The sequence below is a fragment of the Passer domesticus genome, chromosome 8 (genome assembly GCF_036417665.1).
Source record: "Passer domesticus isolate bPasDom1 chromosome 8, bPasDom1.hap1, whole genome shotgun sequence".
NCBI lineage: Eukaryota > Metazoa > Chordata > Aves > Passeriformes > Passeridae > Passer > Passer domesticus.
The window spans coordinates 29,247,941-29,266,899 of NC_087481.1; the positions used below are offsets into that span (position 1 = coordinate 29,247,941).

The window sequence follows — 18,959 nt, forward strand, 5'->3', positions numbered from 1 at the left end:
GGGCTCTTTCATTATCATTCTGAAAATTGGGAGGAACTGCGCCCTCCTCGAAATAGCAGCGCAGAAGCTGCCGGTCCCGGAGCTGCCACACGAGGGGTGGAGGGTGGAAACGGTCCAGTGATTTAAACATTCAAGCCCTGCTTTTGACGTTTATGCCCTCTTTGAAACCCTTAATGAAGTAACAACCCCGTTAATTCTGGCAGGGTATTTAATACACATAAAAACTGCATTATCTACTATTTACAATTTACTACACACAAGCAGTATCTGGCTCTGTATAAAAATAACAAGCTCACTGTAACCCTCCCCTCCCTAACCATACTGCTGATTTCTTTGACACATGGAGAAGTGAGAATAATTACATTTTACTGAGTGCGTCTCATTACACTGATTTAAGTAAGATTTCCAAAGCTGTAAAAATATGCTTTTCAATTTCATTTGTTTCTAGCATTTCACCATGAAGACAGTTTGTAAAGCCTTCAAAAATCATCATCAATATAGACAAAAATTGTACCCTGTTCATGTGGACATTTGACAGAGGGATAATAGGGTCTAGAAACACCACAGTCAGATGTTGCTTTTCTGTTTAATGTTTCCTTCTGTGCCAAACATAATATAACAGACAAGTGTTAGAGAGACATGCAGGGGGGAGTCTGAATAGAGAGCTTTAAAAGAGGTCCTTAATAGAGAAGCTGTATGCTTAGTCTTCAACAATATTCAATAGCAATTTATTTGCAGCCATTTTCTCATGTAACCTTTCACACGGGAGCAGATAAGATAGAGCACAACACAATTTGTCAACTGCCAGATATGAACAAAAGAAACCATTTTTAATAAGCTTCAGTGGCCCCTTGTATTTGTTTTGCAACATGTTAATAACTTTTTTGGAGGCCAATCAAAGACAAGAAGAGAAAAAGAAGTCAAGCTGGGAAACAAAAACCACAGTTTAAGAATTTTACAGATAAACTCGTGTTATCATCTGCAGTGTAATAATGCTTAAACCCAGGAGTGGCACAAAATTGGAATTAGAAACAAGATGCCATTTCTTTTTCAAAAAAAGAGCAATTATAAAAATGCTAGTGTCATATATACTTTTCCAAGAATTTGCTGTCCTCTGTCTCATCCCAATGGAGCATATAGCTGTTCCCCAAAAGAACCTTACTCAGGCTCTCCTCCTTTGCAGTGAAGAGATCAAATTCAACATGAAGACTGAGGAAAGACCAAACAGGAATTGCCAAACTCCAGGCCACGGACCCAACTGCCCTGTACCATACTTCCCCAGCTACCTGGAATCCCTCACCTCCTAACTGAACTTAGGTTGCACCAAATAACCCCCAAACTGTTGCTCATTTAGCTTTTTAATGTAGGCTTGAAAGCTGTTACAGGCATATGAGTAAGTCTTTGGTTGCTCATAAGACTGTGGTTGCTCATTTAATCCCATTCTGCATCACAACAAAGTAGACTGGAGCTGAAAAGGAGTAATAAGAAAGAGGTCTAAAAGAAAAGGGAGCTAACTTACACCCCTGTCTAGGATATAAGGACCAAAAACTGAGTGATATGCAGTATAAGACAAACAAAGCAACTGTGCTGAAATTTAGCAGTGCCAGGGCCTTCCTGTGCGACCGAGGTCATATCATTAGGTATTCCTGGGGCAAAACCTCATTTCTATGGAAAAAGAATTAGTTGCAGGCATGTGAGAGCTTGTGGGACAATTGCTCCTGATTCCTTCCCCTTCCTGCACAAGGGAAGAGGCAGAGAAGCTCCTCAAAATGGTATCTACCAATAGCCATGCAAAAGTGTTTCTGCGGGACTGAGGTTCAACAGTGGGTCCAAATGCTCAGTATGAGCCCTCAGTCCCATTTTTAAGGCAAGGGCCCTCTGGTACTGAAGAAAAATCAGAAAGCACCAAAATCCCAGCAACATAGGCTGAAAAAGCTGATGAAGTGTTAAGCAATTTCATTAATGTTATTAAAATGGAGAAAGTTCCCTTGGAAAATTTCACACAGGCTTTCCCGTCTCATTGCAAATTACTCATGGCCTGAGAGACGCGTGAAGAGCAAATGGAGAGAAATAAAGCTTCTCTCCAGGTAATTTGGACCGAGTCCTAGTCTCACTGGTAGAAAGACCAGGCATGTGGGCTTCAGTGAGAACAGGGCTGGGTTCTTTGAACTAGATTATTATGGCATCTCTGAGAGAGGTACAAAAGTATACGGTGAGAGAAGATGCATCAGAGAACAAAAGAAGCTGCCGGTCAGGTGACAACCCTCCTTGTTATGATGATGAAAAGACTCCCAGACTTCAGCAGACACACACCTGCAGAGTTTAGGATCCTATACCCAAAATTAGATTTTGCCTTCTAAGGACTTTGCAAAGGAGTCTGTTATCCAGTGAAGGGAAAGAATGTAAGTATTTGCTCTTCAAGAAAGAGGAATGGCTTTTTGAATAAGAAAGGGCTCCCTGTGATGGGAACATACCAACCCAGCCCCACACTCCTCCTGAGAACTAATACAGGATTTCTCTTCCTCTTCTGCAGGACCAGGAAAACATCCCTGGAAAAGAGGAGAAGCCGTGCTACCTGAATTATCGGAAAAGGCCTCAGGTGGAGGCAGGGTGAGAAAGGATTTCAGGACAAGTTATGCCTATGAGCTGAGGAGAACAAGCAAGTATCCTCCCACTCTTTTCTCTAGGCAAACTCTCTTTCCAAGTTTTCAGTGCGAGCACTGAGTCTCCAGTGAACCTGCCTAGGAAGGGCTCGGCAGAGCCCTGCCAATCTTCCAGAAACACCAGAGCTTGTGCTCTGTTCCCAATGGGCTGTGGTCACACACCCAGCAGAAAGGAAGGCTCCCAAGTAAGAAACAACCCTAACACACTATCTGCTAGTCTGGAACCTGCTCTAATAATAGATAGCACTGCCTATTTCAAAGCACTTAATGAACGCTAATTAGTCCTCAGGGTATTCCTATGAGGCAGGTAGACAGATAAGTATTATTTCCCCTGTTTTACATATGAAATAACCTCATCAGAGATGTTCTGACTTGCTTAAGGCCACTGAATGAGTCACTGAGCTCAGCACCCAGCAGGTCCTGGCTCCCAGACCTGTGCTCAGACCTCTCAGCCATACCTCTTTCACAAGTGCAAATCTTCATTTCAAACGTGGAGGGACAAAGGAAAGATCAAGGAGGAGTAATAACACTGGGAAAGAATTTTCTCTGGGAAAGGAGCTTCCAGAAGAACAACAAAACAGAGTTATGTATCTACTGAATGCTAGATACCAAATCTAGAACACGGAAAGAGATGAAAAACACACTGATACAAAACTGTGTAAGTCTTTATTATATAATCTATTCAAGCAGTCAGAGCTATGTATTGTGGTTTGTAACCACCACTAACGGCACTTTATTACCTTTACACTCCTAATTTCTCCAATGGTCAAAGCCCACAGCACTGTTTGCACACAGTCTAGATGCTCAGCACATACATGTAAGTTACATGTCTACACCCACAAAGGTACACTGAGATGTCACTCCACACTGAAAACATTTGTGACTTCAGACATCCTGGGTAGGCAGGAACATTATCAATGGAACACAACAATCACAAACCGAGGTTTTGTGTCTCTTTGGGAAAGAGCAGCAATGGTTCAGCCACCATTTGCCAACAGCCAGAGCTCACAAGACAACAGATATTACATGGCATTACATTCTTCCATCACCAGGCTGCTGTGTCACCCACTACTTAACTGCCCTCGACCAGCACAGACAGAGCAGGGCAGACGATGCCCTAAAATTTTAACACTCCAAATCCAGCTAACATTTTCCACATTCCTGAATGTGCCCTTCAATGACTCCTTCCCTTTCAGCCCACAGCCCCATAGCCCACGGACACACAATTAAGTGAAGGGTCCTTGAAAGAGGGAATGCAGTGCAGCACTCCCTCAGAACATTCACCAATTGTTTGTGCTAAAAATAATAATTTTGCTTCTATGAGATTACAGGACCAATCTCCAGGCTAAGCAAAACATTACTTCTTTTTCAAAGGAGAAAAAAAAATTATTTATACAGTACATTACAAATCTCAAATGGTGATGTTTAAACACAAGTTTGATGAACTATATGCAGCATAATACAGCTGCTTTGCATTTTGATTCCTTTATTTATAGACCACAGCAAATTAATAACTCAAAAATGTTGTTCCAGGCAAAGTAATGGACACACAATAAAACTATTCATTTCCTCAAAGGTCACTCCAGGAGAAACATACATTGTTTCGAAGCCTACCAACAATGCATTGTTCCAAAGAAAAGTGAAAATATATAATGAGCAGTTAGTACATATATCTGCAGTGGAGACCCTGGGCTAATTTAAAGTGCAATCTTAAGGCAATCAATCATACTCTAAAATTACTTCATTTTCCAAACTGTTTACACTTTTTAAGTTACAAATCCACTTTCTGCTATTTCAACTCACGATTTACAGCTACAGATTTAGCCTGCCTTGGCTTGCTGCCAAACTCTAGTCATGAGGGAGCTAATGATCTGAACAGATCAGTGTTTTATAATGGAGAAAAGCGCATGTAAATTTCCAGCATGTCTGCAAGTAATCAAGGCATGCTGACTATAAATGAGGCGGCCTCACATTTATTTTAGGAGAAATATCTTAAAGCTCCACTTTTTATCCAGGCCAACAACAAGAAAAAAAAAAAAGAAAAAGAAAAAGAAAAAAGAATCCTTTAAAAAGGTACTCCAAGATTATTCCAAATGATTCTAAATGAAACTGCTAGGCAAACAATATGTTAAAGAATAGTACAATAGCTAATTTCCTTTAGTGTTTCTATCTCTAACCAGATCATATCCTTATCATGGCAAGCTGGAACATTAAACTCTCTAGTTCATGGAATCAAAACACAAGAGTGCTTCATATTACATTATAGAAAAATGAGCCATTCCCTACAAACAAGGTCAGATTTCTGGAATGCCAAAGGTCTACATTTAAACAGAGATGGGAGGAGGGGAGGCTTTACCCACTCCACTTGCTAAAAAACAGTGGGAAACTAAACTAGCGATTCAAATTTGCTTTAATAGTTAAAATAGTAGAGGGAGAGCAAGAAGTCTCTTCAGAATTGATACTTAAATTAAGTATGATCTTTATTGTTTCATTACAGTGGCATAGCCAAATAATGACTTTGCGTTACTGTACAAATAATGCCGGATCCTCATTTTCTAGCGGAAATAATTACTCTATTCTATCATTTTCTGCTTATCATCAACCTACACCCCCTTCCTGTGTAGGCAATGGGTTGTGGTATGTTTGGGGCTAGACTAAAAAAAAGTTTCAGATTTTCTCCTGTTTATAAAGGCCATACCAAGGAGGCACATTTTCACTAAAAAGTGGCTTTAAGAATGGAGCTATAAATATTCTTGTGTTGTACTTCATGAAATTCAATCCATCATGATGGATATTTCTGTTGTAACATTATTACATGCCTAAATTCAATTGTATAATTGGATAGGGCCAGAAACAATAAGCTGGCATTGCTTTGTTTCAGCATACTACAGATTTAAAATACCTGTAATCATAAATCAACATAATTATTTGAAGTTCTGTCACGAAGCAGAACAGGAAAAGAAAAACTAAAATAAACTAGCTGCTAAGGAATTTCATTTTACTTTCTCAAGACTGAAATTTTTTACCAGCTTTGATTCTTACCACTACTACAACTGGGAAAGTCTTTTCTCCTTCCCAGTTGCCTTGAAAGGCACCTCCTCCACAAAGATTTCTCTTTCTTACAGCTTTCTAACACAACTGGCAGAGCTCCACTGAGGAATCCTGCAATGCCACAGTAGGAAGGATGAGCCTGCAATGCAGCCATTGGGACCAGGGAGCCAGGCTGAGACAGACAAAGCAACCTGAGCTCTGCACAGCCAGCCAAATGCCTGCTGGGACAGGGCCATCACTGCCAGGGCAGTCTGTAAAATAATTTACTAACTCCTCCCCAACCTCTCTGTACTTCTTACCTCACCACTGTCAGAATCAAAACTTAACAGACCCTTTCTTCTCTTCTTCTACCCCTAGCACACACAAGCAAGAGCTGAGGAGCAGCTTTGATGGATGGCCCCTGGATGTGAAGAGAGTTTGTTGCTGGTTGGTTCATTTTTAATTATTGCTAAGCAACTGCCATTGGGAGCTGGGCCTCGGGAGATCACTGCCCAGCTAAGGCACAAGACCAAGCAGATGTGAGCACCAAGCAGGAAATCACCAGGAGATGCTCTGGGATGGACTGCATTACTGGGAGAGGCAAAAGCACTGATGGCAGCTGAAGAGTTTCTTCCCTCCCCTCACCTACAGTTACGTGACCATTTTCCAAATCTCATCTCCACCTACCTTCCAGCCATGCAGAGCTTCATGCTTACTGGAGGCACTGGGCTACAGCATGACTGAAGTCAATATTAAAACAAGGATTCCTCCTACAGCTTCCCTGAAAAAACATTGCATTCACAGGGACGGAGGTCTCCCAACAATCTCCTTGTTCTGTTTTTCTTGCTGCTATTACAGTTTTTTAAAAACTCTTTTTCTTCCTCCTCTCCCTTTTGATCTTTGTAGGTCTCAAGCTATGTATTTTATTACTTCTGATACTTATGTGAGGAATGTTAAGCCTTTCAAAAATACACTCTTTTGGCCAAGTGCTTTATGGGTACTGGAGCTCAGCAGCATATACAGTTGCATGTACACACACAAAGAGATAAGTGCAGTTTCACACATGAGAGATGGCTATGTAGCCATCAGCATATGTCTGTGTAATCATCTTCTGTTTGTGTATACATATAGAATAAATTATACAATTACTGTAACATGATTAAGAAACTTGCTTTTTCAAATTCTCAACTTTTACTCTGGCACACTGTATCATCAAATTGGAGAAGCAGCCAAAAACAGGTAAAGACTTAGATTTCCTTGGTCAAAGAATACACGGAAAAAAAAAAATCCTTCTCTTTCAGTATTTCTGAAAGAAGCAAAAAAAATGGTGAACAAACATATCTGGGGGGGAAAGACAAGTCAACTCCAGCTCAGCAAAAATTTCTAAGATAAAAAAACAACGTAAATAAAAAGAAGAGATATAAATAGGTGATGTGAACAATTCTTGAGAACAAAAAAGCATTTGATATCATCTAAGTTGGTGTCACAGGGTGGTTATTAACTGGCATAAACATGCATTTTCAGTCCCACTGAGTCACCCAGAAAAGCTGGCTCTCAAATAATGAGGCTGATGGAGCCTGACATCTAGTTCTACTTTTCTTTACTCCAACTTGGAACTGTTGCACAATTACGATACAGTACGTCAGGATCTGACAAACAGAACTGAAAAAGGGAAAGAAAACAATTTTTTCCCCTACAAGTCAGGTTCAGTGCTTTTGCCTATTAAAGTAACCAAATATGTTTCTCTCTGAAATCAAAGCCAAAAGGCAGCATGCCAGACACAGTTAACAGATAAATCAATGTTCCTGAAGGGCGGGCTTTTTTGTTTTGGGGGGTTTCTGCCTGACAACAATCTTGTGGTGAGCAAACAGAACACCCACCACACATCTTGTCAATCTACTCACATGAAACAGGGAAGGAAATGCAAATACTTTTGAAGATCTAGGCACTGTTTGGAAAAACTTCATGTTCTAACCTCCCTGTCGAAGGTCATGGTTCTCATAACCATGAAGTCTGCAGCTATTGTAAAGCCCACCTTATATAATGTGTAATTGCAGCTAATTTATCACTAAGGTCATTGCACATACTATCTAGGAGTTTGTAAACAAGAATGAATCACAGATTTCATTTCTGTGTCCCTTTCAAACTGGAAGACCTAACAGTTTCCTGCTCCAACATACAAAATAGTATTGCTTCTATAAACCTACTCAGGTCACCTTGCCAGCAGTTTCCATTTAATTAAACTGACAGCAAAACAGGGCCTTTGCTAATGTGATCCAGACCAGTTTGCCTTCAATGTAAATTCTCAGGCATGAAATTACATCTGAAACAGATACAATAATCCATCTATATCTTAGTCATGAGTTTAATCTATACTAAAATAACATTTTCTTTGTCCATATTGAAGTCTGTTTTAGAATTGAGTGATCTTTTCTTCTTTTCACAGTTGAAGTTCAGGGAATTATTCAACTTCCATTCACCTTACAGTCAATTCTGAATTTTCTTCTCGCCTGTAATTTACACATTCATTGTTGGTTTCTAGGTCATGGGTAGCAAAATGATCTCACATGTGAGAAGCCAGATTCAGGACCTACTTCAAACTTTCACTTTCTGGAAATGAAATAGACTGGTAGCACTATAAAAGTAGTTCACAGCCACTTAAAGCAGTCTGAGTTGCCTTAAGCGAACAGCCCGCCCTTTCACACAGATCCTTGATCAACTGGCTGTAAAGCAGAAAACTGATGAGATTTATAGGTACCTTCAATAAAATGGAGGTGGGGTTGTTTGTTTGTTTAATGACCCATAACATTTCACTCTCATCTAATCATTCTCATCAGTACTCAACTGATGCAGTAATTCCTACAATACCCAGGAAGAAGAGAATATGCAAAAGAATAGCACAGTAGCCACAGTGCTCATGATGAGCAACTGAACAAACTGCGGGGTGCATTTCTACCAGATGCAAGTGAGATGAGAATTTCTGAGAGGTGCCAAGCATTTTGTTCCTGGCCCATGAGCTGCCTCCTCCTGCACCAGCATGAGGACAAGCCTGAGGATGCTAAACACCCCTTGCAATTCAAGCCTACAGTATCACAGGTTTGGAAAACAGGAAGGGATGGTATCCAGAAAGCAAAATCTGGAAAAGTCACAATTAGTAGGAAAAGGGCAAATAACCAATCTTTCTCACTAAAGCCAGAGTGTGCCACAGCCAAGTCTTCAGTGTGACTATCTCTGGCAGCCAAACAATGACTGAAATAATGCCCTCCCAAACTCCCAACCTTACAGTCAGGTCTAGCAACAGCACTGGAGAAGCTGCTCATTTTGCTGCTCTGTGGACTCCGGACACTGGAAGAGCACATCACCTGAGCTCTGCTGCACTGGGTCTCCAAGCTCAACAGGAATTACACAGCACTTAGCCAGCAACACAGAATGATAAACCAGGACATTAGTTCTGAGAGACACTGTAGCAGGAAAGCCTGAACTTCAGAGTGCCTAGCAGTGACTGTCACCTCAACATTTGGATCCTGGAATGGAAAAATCAACTGTATTACATGCAATTGCGCTTCTGATACCAGTTATGCAGGTAAACTAACTGAAAAGAAAAGCTTGAAGCAATTCTGAAGACAGATTCTGCCTGAAGTTTTAGCACCAAACAAAAACTGAGGATCCACTCTGGTATAAATTTGGTCTCTGTGTTCAGGCTATCACATACAAGAGGTTTTCCTGCCTTGGGAGTCAGCAATCACTGGCATGGACCTGGAGTCACTCACCAGGTGGAAGGGAATGCTCCTCCAAGGAGCCTTGTTTCCTATTTTGATTTGGGTACCTGGCTGGTGAACTGGAAATGGACATAGTGGGAAATTCTTATGGATAGTTGGGGCAAAGATCTCAAGGAGGCACACACAGAATTGTCCCACATGCTGTGAGGGAAAAGGAGTACAGTGGAAACTGGAATCCTGTTTTTTCTATGACTGCCATCCCATTCTGTCATGTCTAGATAATTTTCAGTGATGAAGGCAAAATGCCCTGCCAGCCCCAGTGAGCTTAGGGCACTCTTTGCACCACCTGAAACAAGGGCTTGTTTCCTGAGAGCTCGTGCTGTGGCTGGAGGTGCTACAACCATAAGTGACAAAACCACTGTAATAAGTCGAGAAAACTGAACACAGTTTATTTTCCAAGTTTCTACCCACCCAAACAAACATTTGCAAAACTTTTGTTACTTGCCCAACTAAGAACATCTGCTGCTCAAGACATGTTACATGACTAAGTAGGAAATCTGCCACATGCCCAGCAAGGTATAAACAATGCTTTCAATATGTTTTTACCGCCTGGACAATATAATTTCCAAGCACTGTTGGTACAATCTTCCTCTTCATATAAGAACTTTAACTGCATTGCTCTCCTTAAAAGTGGAAAATTAAGTGCTTCCTTAAGAAAACCAGCCATACACTAAGCAGTCTGATATTTCTGGGAATTTAATTTTTCAGCAGAAGACAATGCCAAACATTAGCATGATCAGAAATCATTACAAGTCCTTCTGGCAACTGCTTTTCTGCTTCACTGTTCATGAAAGTCCTCTGTTTTAGAACACTTAACAAGTGTTCTCAGAGTAAACATACAAACCTTTTCATATTGGTAGATAACTTGATCTACAAGGTGATAAGGGAAGAAGGGTCTGATAGAGGACAGCAGCCTCTCCTCCTCTCTGATTGTTAAGAATTAGCTCTCTGTGCTTCCCTGAGCCACAAGAAATGGAGAAGAGGTACTGCTTTGTGCAAACACTGTACACAACTGGCCAGAGATGAGGGAATCACTTTTCAGGTTTATTTACATGGATTTGCTGATATATCTGATCATAGTCTCTCAAATAGGCAGAGAAACTACTGCAGAGGGTTTCTTCTGCAGAGGGTGAAAAATGCTCCTATTCCATTTGTGCAAATATGCTGGGTTCACATTATCAAACACATGAATTCCTGTCCACACACTCTCCATCTCCCCTGCAGACCCTGCCATCAAAACAGCAGGGAAAAAATTGGCCTCATTTCCTGTGTATTTCATATAGACCTAAACATTCTTAACTATGTTGTCAGGGAATATATTTTAAGGCTGCTATGCTCACATCTGATCTCCTACTCTATGCTTTTAAGATATTAAATAGGCTTTACCCAATAAATCAAATGTTTTGTGCCTTAGAATCACATGGTATCTGAAATCACCAAAGTCTAAATCGTGCACCATTCTCATTCACTATATGCAAGTCAGGGGACCCAGGTCAGAAAAAAAACGTAAAACACAAGCACGAACCCTCCCTCAGAGAAGGCTCACAAAAATCCCAGTGGCAAGGCAGAGAAGCTGCCCTTATTGCTGTCTCCAACCATCCTCACCCCTGATCCTATGCAGCTTTGCACCACCTCTTTCCCACTCCATCAGGAGAGGATCAAAGCTGGAAATCACAGTGGAGTACAGCCTCGGCACTCACATTCTCAGTGTCCCAGGCTGGTCTGAAACCTACAGAAAAGAGCACTGACCTCCCAAAACCCAAGCGGGATGATTGTCCTAGAGACTCCTTCCTGTTGAGGGCTCTAATAGCTGGGTAGCAAAAACAAAACAACTTACTCTCAAAGTTTTCCACCAAGGCAGACGGGGCCTGATTTCCCTGCCTCTCACGCTGCTGCAGGGTATTTCTGAACACCACAGCAGCAAGCCTAAGCCAGTGCTGCAGCGTGGAAGAGTTCCCACAAGAAAGAGAAATGCTCTCCCTACCTGAGCTGGAAGGCTCCTCTACAGGAAGAGCAGCACAGACGGCTGAGGGGGCTGAGCACCTCCCAAGGGACAAGCCCACTGCCTTCATTCAAACTGACCAGTCCACCAAAATACCAGGAGCCTCCCACGCACCAAACTGCAGCATCTAATCTTTGATGTTTTACAATAGCACAAAGGCAACATCTAAAACACATTCAAGAAACACTGTGGGAAATGTGCCAGCATTTTAAGGAACGTTCCCTTGTGGACATGAAGCCTTTTTTAGCCAAACCACTATGATTTTGTTTTAGTGACTCATACGAATGGATTCTGGATTAAGGTTTAAAAATGGGATATTTTCTCTTCTGCTTCTAGGTTCACCTCAAGACATGTGAATGAAAAAATAGCATTAAGAATATTAGGCTGGACTTACATTCACCAAGAGACACTAAATAGGGATCTACTAAATTTGTAAAGCTAGCTGAAGTTACAAATACGTAATTCTGAAAATGCAATTCCTCCTAAAGTCAGGCTGGGCAAGGATCATAAAACTATAAAGAGATACTTTGTCCCTAAAGATTGCAAGAAGCTAATCATTAGCCTTCTGTTTATAGTGGTTACCTTTTTATGACATTATTATGATTTTTTCTGAATAGATCATTCTTCTGATCTATTTTCCCTTGCAGGGATCTGGATCCTTATTTCTACCACACAGGTAACAAAAAAAACACCCACTGTTTCCAGGCAAAGACAAAGATACTTGCCAGATTAAAAACAAACTGATGAAGGGTACATAAATTTGTGTTTGACTACTGTTGGGCATCTGGAAAGGCACACATTTTCTTTGGAAAATTTTTCCTACAGTTTTCCACACAAATGACAGTAAAATATGTACCCAGTAGCAAACTGAGAGAACTAAATTTAAAATGCACTTTCAGACCACTCGCACTTTTTTCTTTTTAACTTCTCTTTTCCAAGGCAAGAGGGGAGGAGGGAGCTTGTACCAATGTTTTGAAGTACTGTAAGTTCTTTTGCCTTTTAACAGAAATATGTAAACAAGGTGTATGACTGTAGGGTAATGTTCTAGTCACAAAGCATTCAAGAGCCAGAGTGAAGCTATTTAAAGAATGGAGTATTCAATTCCTGAGGCCAGATGCTAGTATAAATATGAAACTATGTTCACACTGCAGATTAAATTATTTTTAGTTTCTGCGTTTGAACTGCCAAAATTATTTGGGTTAGTTTATTTTTTTTTTTTTTTACTGTACCACAGAACTTACAGGGCCACATTTTTATGTATCTGAACAGAGGATTAAAAACACAAGCGTAAAAGGACTTTTTAATCTATTTTCTCTGTGCAACAAGACAGTAAGTGTATAGTGACAAACACTGTCACAAGTAAGGGTCATACAGGCAGTAAGAAAACTAAAAATAAAGATGGAGCTGAAGCATTTGAGATTCTTAAAATAGATTTTTATAGTAACTTCTCATTTAATTTTTCATCCCACAAAGCTTTTAATTTGGAAATAGTCAGTGTGAAAGAAAAGTGGAGACTGTGGTTTCACAATAATTAAAGAGAAAAGCATGCATTAAGATTGCATTATACCCTCTCAGCCGGGTTTCCCACAAGAGCTCACACAGATATTGCAAAGAATATCAAGTTAAAGTCACTAGTAATTAACAAAAACAAATAATCAATAATCCCATGACCTTGCCATAGCAAAAACATGGTTGAATTCAAGAGAGAAAGAGAATGAAATAAACTGGCAGTGAACAAAGCAAAGTGAGGTTCAGTGACTAACCGGGTGAGGACCTATCACTGATACACCAAAGCCTACAAATCACCCACAAGGCTGCCAAGGACACCCCTCTTGCTGATGATCACTTCACTGCTGTTATATTTTTTTTTGATCCTGTAATTATCTTCTCTTTGTTTCATCAGCTGACAAGGATGGAAAGTCCAGGATATATCTCAGGAATGTGATTCATCTGCTGATAGAGGGTGAGTCTACCAAGACCCAAAAAGTAAAACAGGAACCACATGGAAGGACATAAATGAAGCAACAGACCCTTCCCACTGCGAATACCACAAAGGTTCCCCTGGCAGGCCTGGAGGGACAGCCAGGAGAGGGATGAGCAGAAAGACTGCAGCTTGGTCAGTCAAGAGACTTCCAACACCAAGCAATGGGGAATTACTGAGCAGACTTGCTCTGCACCACACTGAACGTGTGTATTTTGCCAATGACTTATGGAAGGATGAGGTAACGTGGCACAGCTGGCTGGGGGAACATGCTGGGAGGGGAAGGGTCCCGCAGCACCGGGCTGCAGCCCACCTAATATCGGGATGTGTGAATGACACTAAGTACCTGCAGAGACTGTCACCCCAACTCAGCCAGGCAGGGGACACCAGGCTCAGCTACAAACAGGTGGGGTGGGACATGCTGAAAGCTGAACTGCTCTTGAATATCCCGTCAGGTTCAGCCCCGGTTCCTAATTAACTGTTCTTATCGGGTGTGGATCTGGTGTCGCAACAATGAAGCCTCCTTTTGGAGGACAGGCTGACGATGCCAGCCTCCCCTGGGGATTTACAACAGGCTTTTAAAATGCACCAGCGCGCACTTTAAAGAAACTGGGGGCGACGAGAACATCTGGGCTTTGGCTGTTTTGTTTCTCAGTAATAATGAGTGAAAAAAATGAAGCAGCTGTGGATAAAATGCTCAGGAACACAGCAGCAACTTTGTCATCCTCTATCTATATTCACTAGCTTCAATCACAGGAGGAGAATGGGATGTGGGGGAACCTGGAGGAGGACAAGAGTGAATGTTTCTCACCTTTTTCTTAAATGAGATATTCGTTATAGGATCCTTGAATTGTGTGGGTATCTATTCCACTCATGACACACATGCATAACTCCCCTTGGCACTAATGGGAATGACGAACGTGTTGTGAGAGGAGAATTGCCCCCTAAAACTGCAGGAGTGTGAACAAGGTTGTAAATATATCTCAAGGTTCTGGTAACATTAGAAACCAGCCTAGCGAATTTCTCATGGTTTATTATGATATCACCAAATCCCCTCCATGTATTTATAGCCTTGTAATTCACAATTATTCTGGGTCCATAAATGTTTTTGGCATCTGAATGTAGAACTGATACTATTATTTCACATATTATGGTACTGTCCGTGAATGCTGAATTTATTCCAGCACAGACTCCTGGAGTTCATTCATCAGATATTTTATGCTACTGTTCTTTTAATGATTCATTTATCCCTAGTAATATTTGTATTCTGAAGTGTGGCGTCTCCAGCCGACAGCACAATTCAGCTCTGCTGAATTATCTTTTTCTTTCACAGCATAACAAAGTAGAGCACAGTCAAATTGAAGATGGCCTTTAGTACACTGTCAGAACAATACTGCTTACCAAGCATATCCAGACACATTTCTCAAACCACATGTAATGCTCTGGCTGCCAACATGATCATAAAGTCATTAACCGGCATCTTAAAATGGGGGTGTGATACATATATTTAAATGTTTAGGAAAATCAAATGTGGGCTCTCCTAGAAGCTTATTTTGAATTTCAGCTTCTACATATATCAACTATGCAGCAGTGCACAGACGTAAAAATTCACCTTGATTTTTCACAAGCTGCTAAAATATACTCCTGCTAAAATCATACACATTACCTATCACTAACAAAAGCCTCTTTATGCCATTAACTATTTGCCCTTCACAATGTTACAGAGCAAGACAGACCCAAGCTTACAGTGCTGAGGATTCATTTTTACAAGCAAATTATTATTAGCAGTAAAATTAAGGAGGAACTTACTTTACATGGTACAGATTTTCCTAAATGAAGTAAATAAAGGTTATGCCACAAGGTTCTCTAATACAAAACCTGCCCAGTAAGTTACAATTCATGCTGTTACAATTTTTAAATATATGCTTTCTTTATCACCCACTCACACAAGCCACAGTCCAATTTATACACACACTAGGTTTAACCATTCCCTTCCCAAACACCCTCATCCATCAATGCTCCCATCACAAGAAGATCACATCCAAAGACAAGCAGCACCCAAATTAACCAAAAAGGATAAAGCAGTCAGAATTGATATTGAGACTCTTAAAACTCAACCAACAAAGGCAAAGCTGCCAGAACCACAGTCTTCTCCTGTGCACCCACAGAGTCCCTCTTGGTGCTCAGAAAGGTGATGGAGATCCCTGGGCTGGGAAGGCACATTTGCTACTGCCCACCCAGCTGCTGTAGCCAAGCCCCTTCCCACAATCTTGTCCAACAACCTCCTTTTCCTTTTAGTGTTCCCACCTCCCACTTTCCCTTGCTTGCCCAAGCAAAGTTCCACCTTGGCAAGCTGAGGAGCCATCACCTGCTGTTGCTGAGATCTCCATAAATGCTGACATTCACTGACAGCTTTTACTCCTGTATGCCTCTGTCCTACCAAAGGATTTCTCAAAAAGAAGAGAAAATGAATAAAAAGCAAGTCTCCACCTTCAAGTTCAGATGCACAAAGGATGCTCTGTGTGACAACCTCTCATGACACCAGACATGTTATCTATAAGAAGATGAATATTGTATCTCAGAGAGAAAGTACTGGCCTTTCTGCAAACAACACAGTCAGAACCAGACTAGGATACTTAGGAAAACAGATAATGAGAATCCAGACACATCATACTGTGCCTATAAACAAAGGGCCAATTGCCTTTCTGGGCATGGGAGCGATAAAGAGCAACTCAAGAAGGCATGGAAGGCAGGTGGTGAATACATTTGTTCTGGCTTTTCTCCTTCTCCCTACATGGGAAATGACACCCAGATCTGCTCATGGCATCAACAGCACCCACAGAAGAGCGTGGGCATCTCAGCACAGCCACACAGGTCACAGACCAGCATGATTTATGGGCTGCTACGAAGATCAATGGAGCACTTGGAGTCAAAGATGGCTACAGGACTCCAACCCTGGGCTCCAGCAGCACAGGAAAGCAGCCAGGCAGGAAAAAGAGGATGTCCTTGGGGCCCACCCAACTGTACCACAACATTACATAGGTGTTGGGTTTACAGATCTCGGTACTCAGTGAATTTTTGGCTGGCTGTGTGGAAAGGATATAATGCAGGAAAAAGTCATCAGTGATCTATGAGGGATCACCACATCTAACCAGCAACCATGACACACAGAGGAGACCACTGATCACCTCCCTCCATGGTGCTGGGCAAGGGAAACTTGTCCCAAACTGGGTCCCCATGGGACCCAGACACAATATAGGCAGGAATGGAAGGCAGAGGAAAGGCTGGGGAGGAAACCAGCACACTCTAAACTAATGACTTTAAAAAAAAAAAAGGAAAAGGCAAAAAAACCCCAAATAACCAAAAAAGCATGCACTGAGATAAAGTCAGATTCAGAGCACAGCAGCACTGCACCAGGACACACACGTTTCCAGTTACTGGAACAAAAACCCATGGTCAGTAAGAATTAAATGCAAGATCCAACAGTGACTAGAAGGGAAAAAATCCTGGAGAGCAGACACATGTGGGTTATTACACAGCCTGGCAAGGTCAATCCCGGTGCTAAAACCAGACAAAAATAAAAAAAAAAGACATCAAACATTTTTAAAGGGACACTGTCCCACAGCTGGCTGCTTTGACACTGTCAGTGAATGGTCCTTATTTTTTTTAATCTACTTACTTTGTAATTATGTAGGTTATCCTATTCCAGCCAGAGGTTGCAACAAAACTCTTACTGATGGTGCAAACTGCTGCAACTTCTTTGACTTTAAGAAAACATGGGGCAGTTCTCTAGCTTTAAAGGCTAGAGGGTAAAATTTAACTCTTCCTCCTCTTGGTTTCAGCAGTGATTCCTTTTCTGATGTTTCTGAATAGACCAGAACTGCAGTTGCAAAAGGCTGCGCTCTACATGAATGGCAAAGTGTCCTGTCATACCAGTATATAATGGAAAATGCTGACACAGTGACAGTGGCTATGAACACAATTCTGATAATCATGTTAGCACCTCCACTCTATGCTGCAGGAACAGGGTGGGTGGTGAACAGCCACTGTGAGTTAGGGGCTACCAAGAGGGAAGTTACCTGGGATTTTGTTTACATCTCTTGGCATACCTTCCACCTTTCAAAGAACAAAATACTCACATCCTCAGTTTCCAGGGGTGATGCTCTCATTCCCCCCTCTTTTTATAAAAGCTGAAAGGTAGGTCAAAGCTTGATAAGAAATCCAAAACTCTTTGATAAGACATGCTTGAAGTTTGAGGTATGCGGTATTAAAACTCCTTTCAAGAATCAGAAAGAGATGAGGCTCAACACAATCCAGTGGTGAGTAAAAGGCTTCCATAGCCAGTACTTCATATTAAAATGATTTCAACCTCACCCTCACACGCTTCCTTGTAATGGAGTAGGCTCTCCGCAGGGTAAGGAAGAAAATAACAGCACTTAAAACACCCCAGCACTACTCAGGTGGCCCAAAGAAGAACAGACAACCATGGAAGGACCCCAACAACCTCCTTCCAGGGAGGTGGAGGAAGGTGCAGAGCAGAGCAGCAGTGGCTCAAGAGAGAGAGGCAACTGAGGAGGGAGAGCTCCAAAGTGCTACTGAAGACAGGGTCTTCTCCAGGACTGAGTTATTGGAAGTACACTGGACTTGACAACTGCATCACCTTTCAGCACTTCAAAGGCAGCCAACAACTGAAGCCAACAAGTATTTGTTAAACTAACTGGTTGACCAGTAATAGAACAAATATTTATCTCTGTCTGTCTGCCCAGCACCTCAGGTTATCTCTGATCCCAAACATGTTAACACCAAAGGTAAGCAGTAATTAAACCAAAAGAAGGTGTTGAACCAAATGAAGCCTTCCTGCTTCACACCCTCTCTGAACAGTCACCCCAACAGAGCTTCCTGCTCCATAGCCTGCTGGTGTTCTCGTCCTGCTGCAGTAGTGCTGGCATGTGCTATAAGCTGCACAAACACAGAAGAAAAAGCCAGGCCACAGCCTCTTTTTTCCCAAGGGAGTCATCCTTCTCTATTCAGGCTCCACGGAGCACAACAGACGAGTCATGTAATAGCCTCATCTATGGCAAAAGAACTGTATCAATTGGGCTGGGTAAAATGAGTTAGAGAGGTCGCTCTGACCCACAAGACAAAAAACAACATACGGTGCACAAGGGTAGAGAGGGGAAAATGGGATAATGGGACACTTACAGGAACTTTATCAAGATCAGAATGGCATTCAACTAGGGCAATGGGGACAGGAAGGCACAAGAAGAGGCAAAGAGTGCAGACAGAGAAGAATGGGAGGGGAAGAGAGGCATGATTTAGGCACGAAGTATGCAGAGTGGCTGTACTCTAAATAGCTAACGATTAGTTGGTCAGAAAATTATTGCATCAAGTTAAGCCAGGTGAGCCTGAACTGAGCAGCACGCGACAAACAATGCAAAAGGAGAGTCGGCGTCAGATCAGAAGCCACTGCAAACGTCTGAACGTGCTACAGCTTCAGATTATCA

The 18,959-nt window shown here is 41.7% G+C and overlaps 1 protein-coding gene across 9 annotated transcripts in view; it reads right to left on the reverse strand.

Moving 5' to 3' along the window:
* ARID5B (AT-rich interaction domain 5B) overlaps positions 1-18,959 on the reverse strand; it is a 150,953-nt gene that overhangs the window by 78,915 nt on the left and 53,079 nt on the right. The window contains exon 1 of one of the 9 annotated variants that reach the window (XM_064430002.1): positions 11,457-11,554. The exons of the other annotated variants lie outside the window; for them this stretch is intronic. Coding sequence (XP_064286072.1) covers positions 11,457-11,544 — 88 coding nt within the window. The 5' untranslated portion in view covers positions 11,545-11,554. Of the gene's footprint in view, positions 1-11,456; positions 11,555-18,959 lie in introns of those variants that run through there. 9 annotated transcript variants of the gene reach the window in all.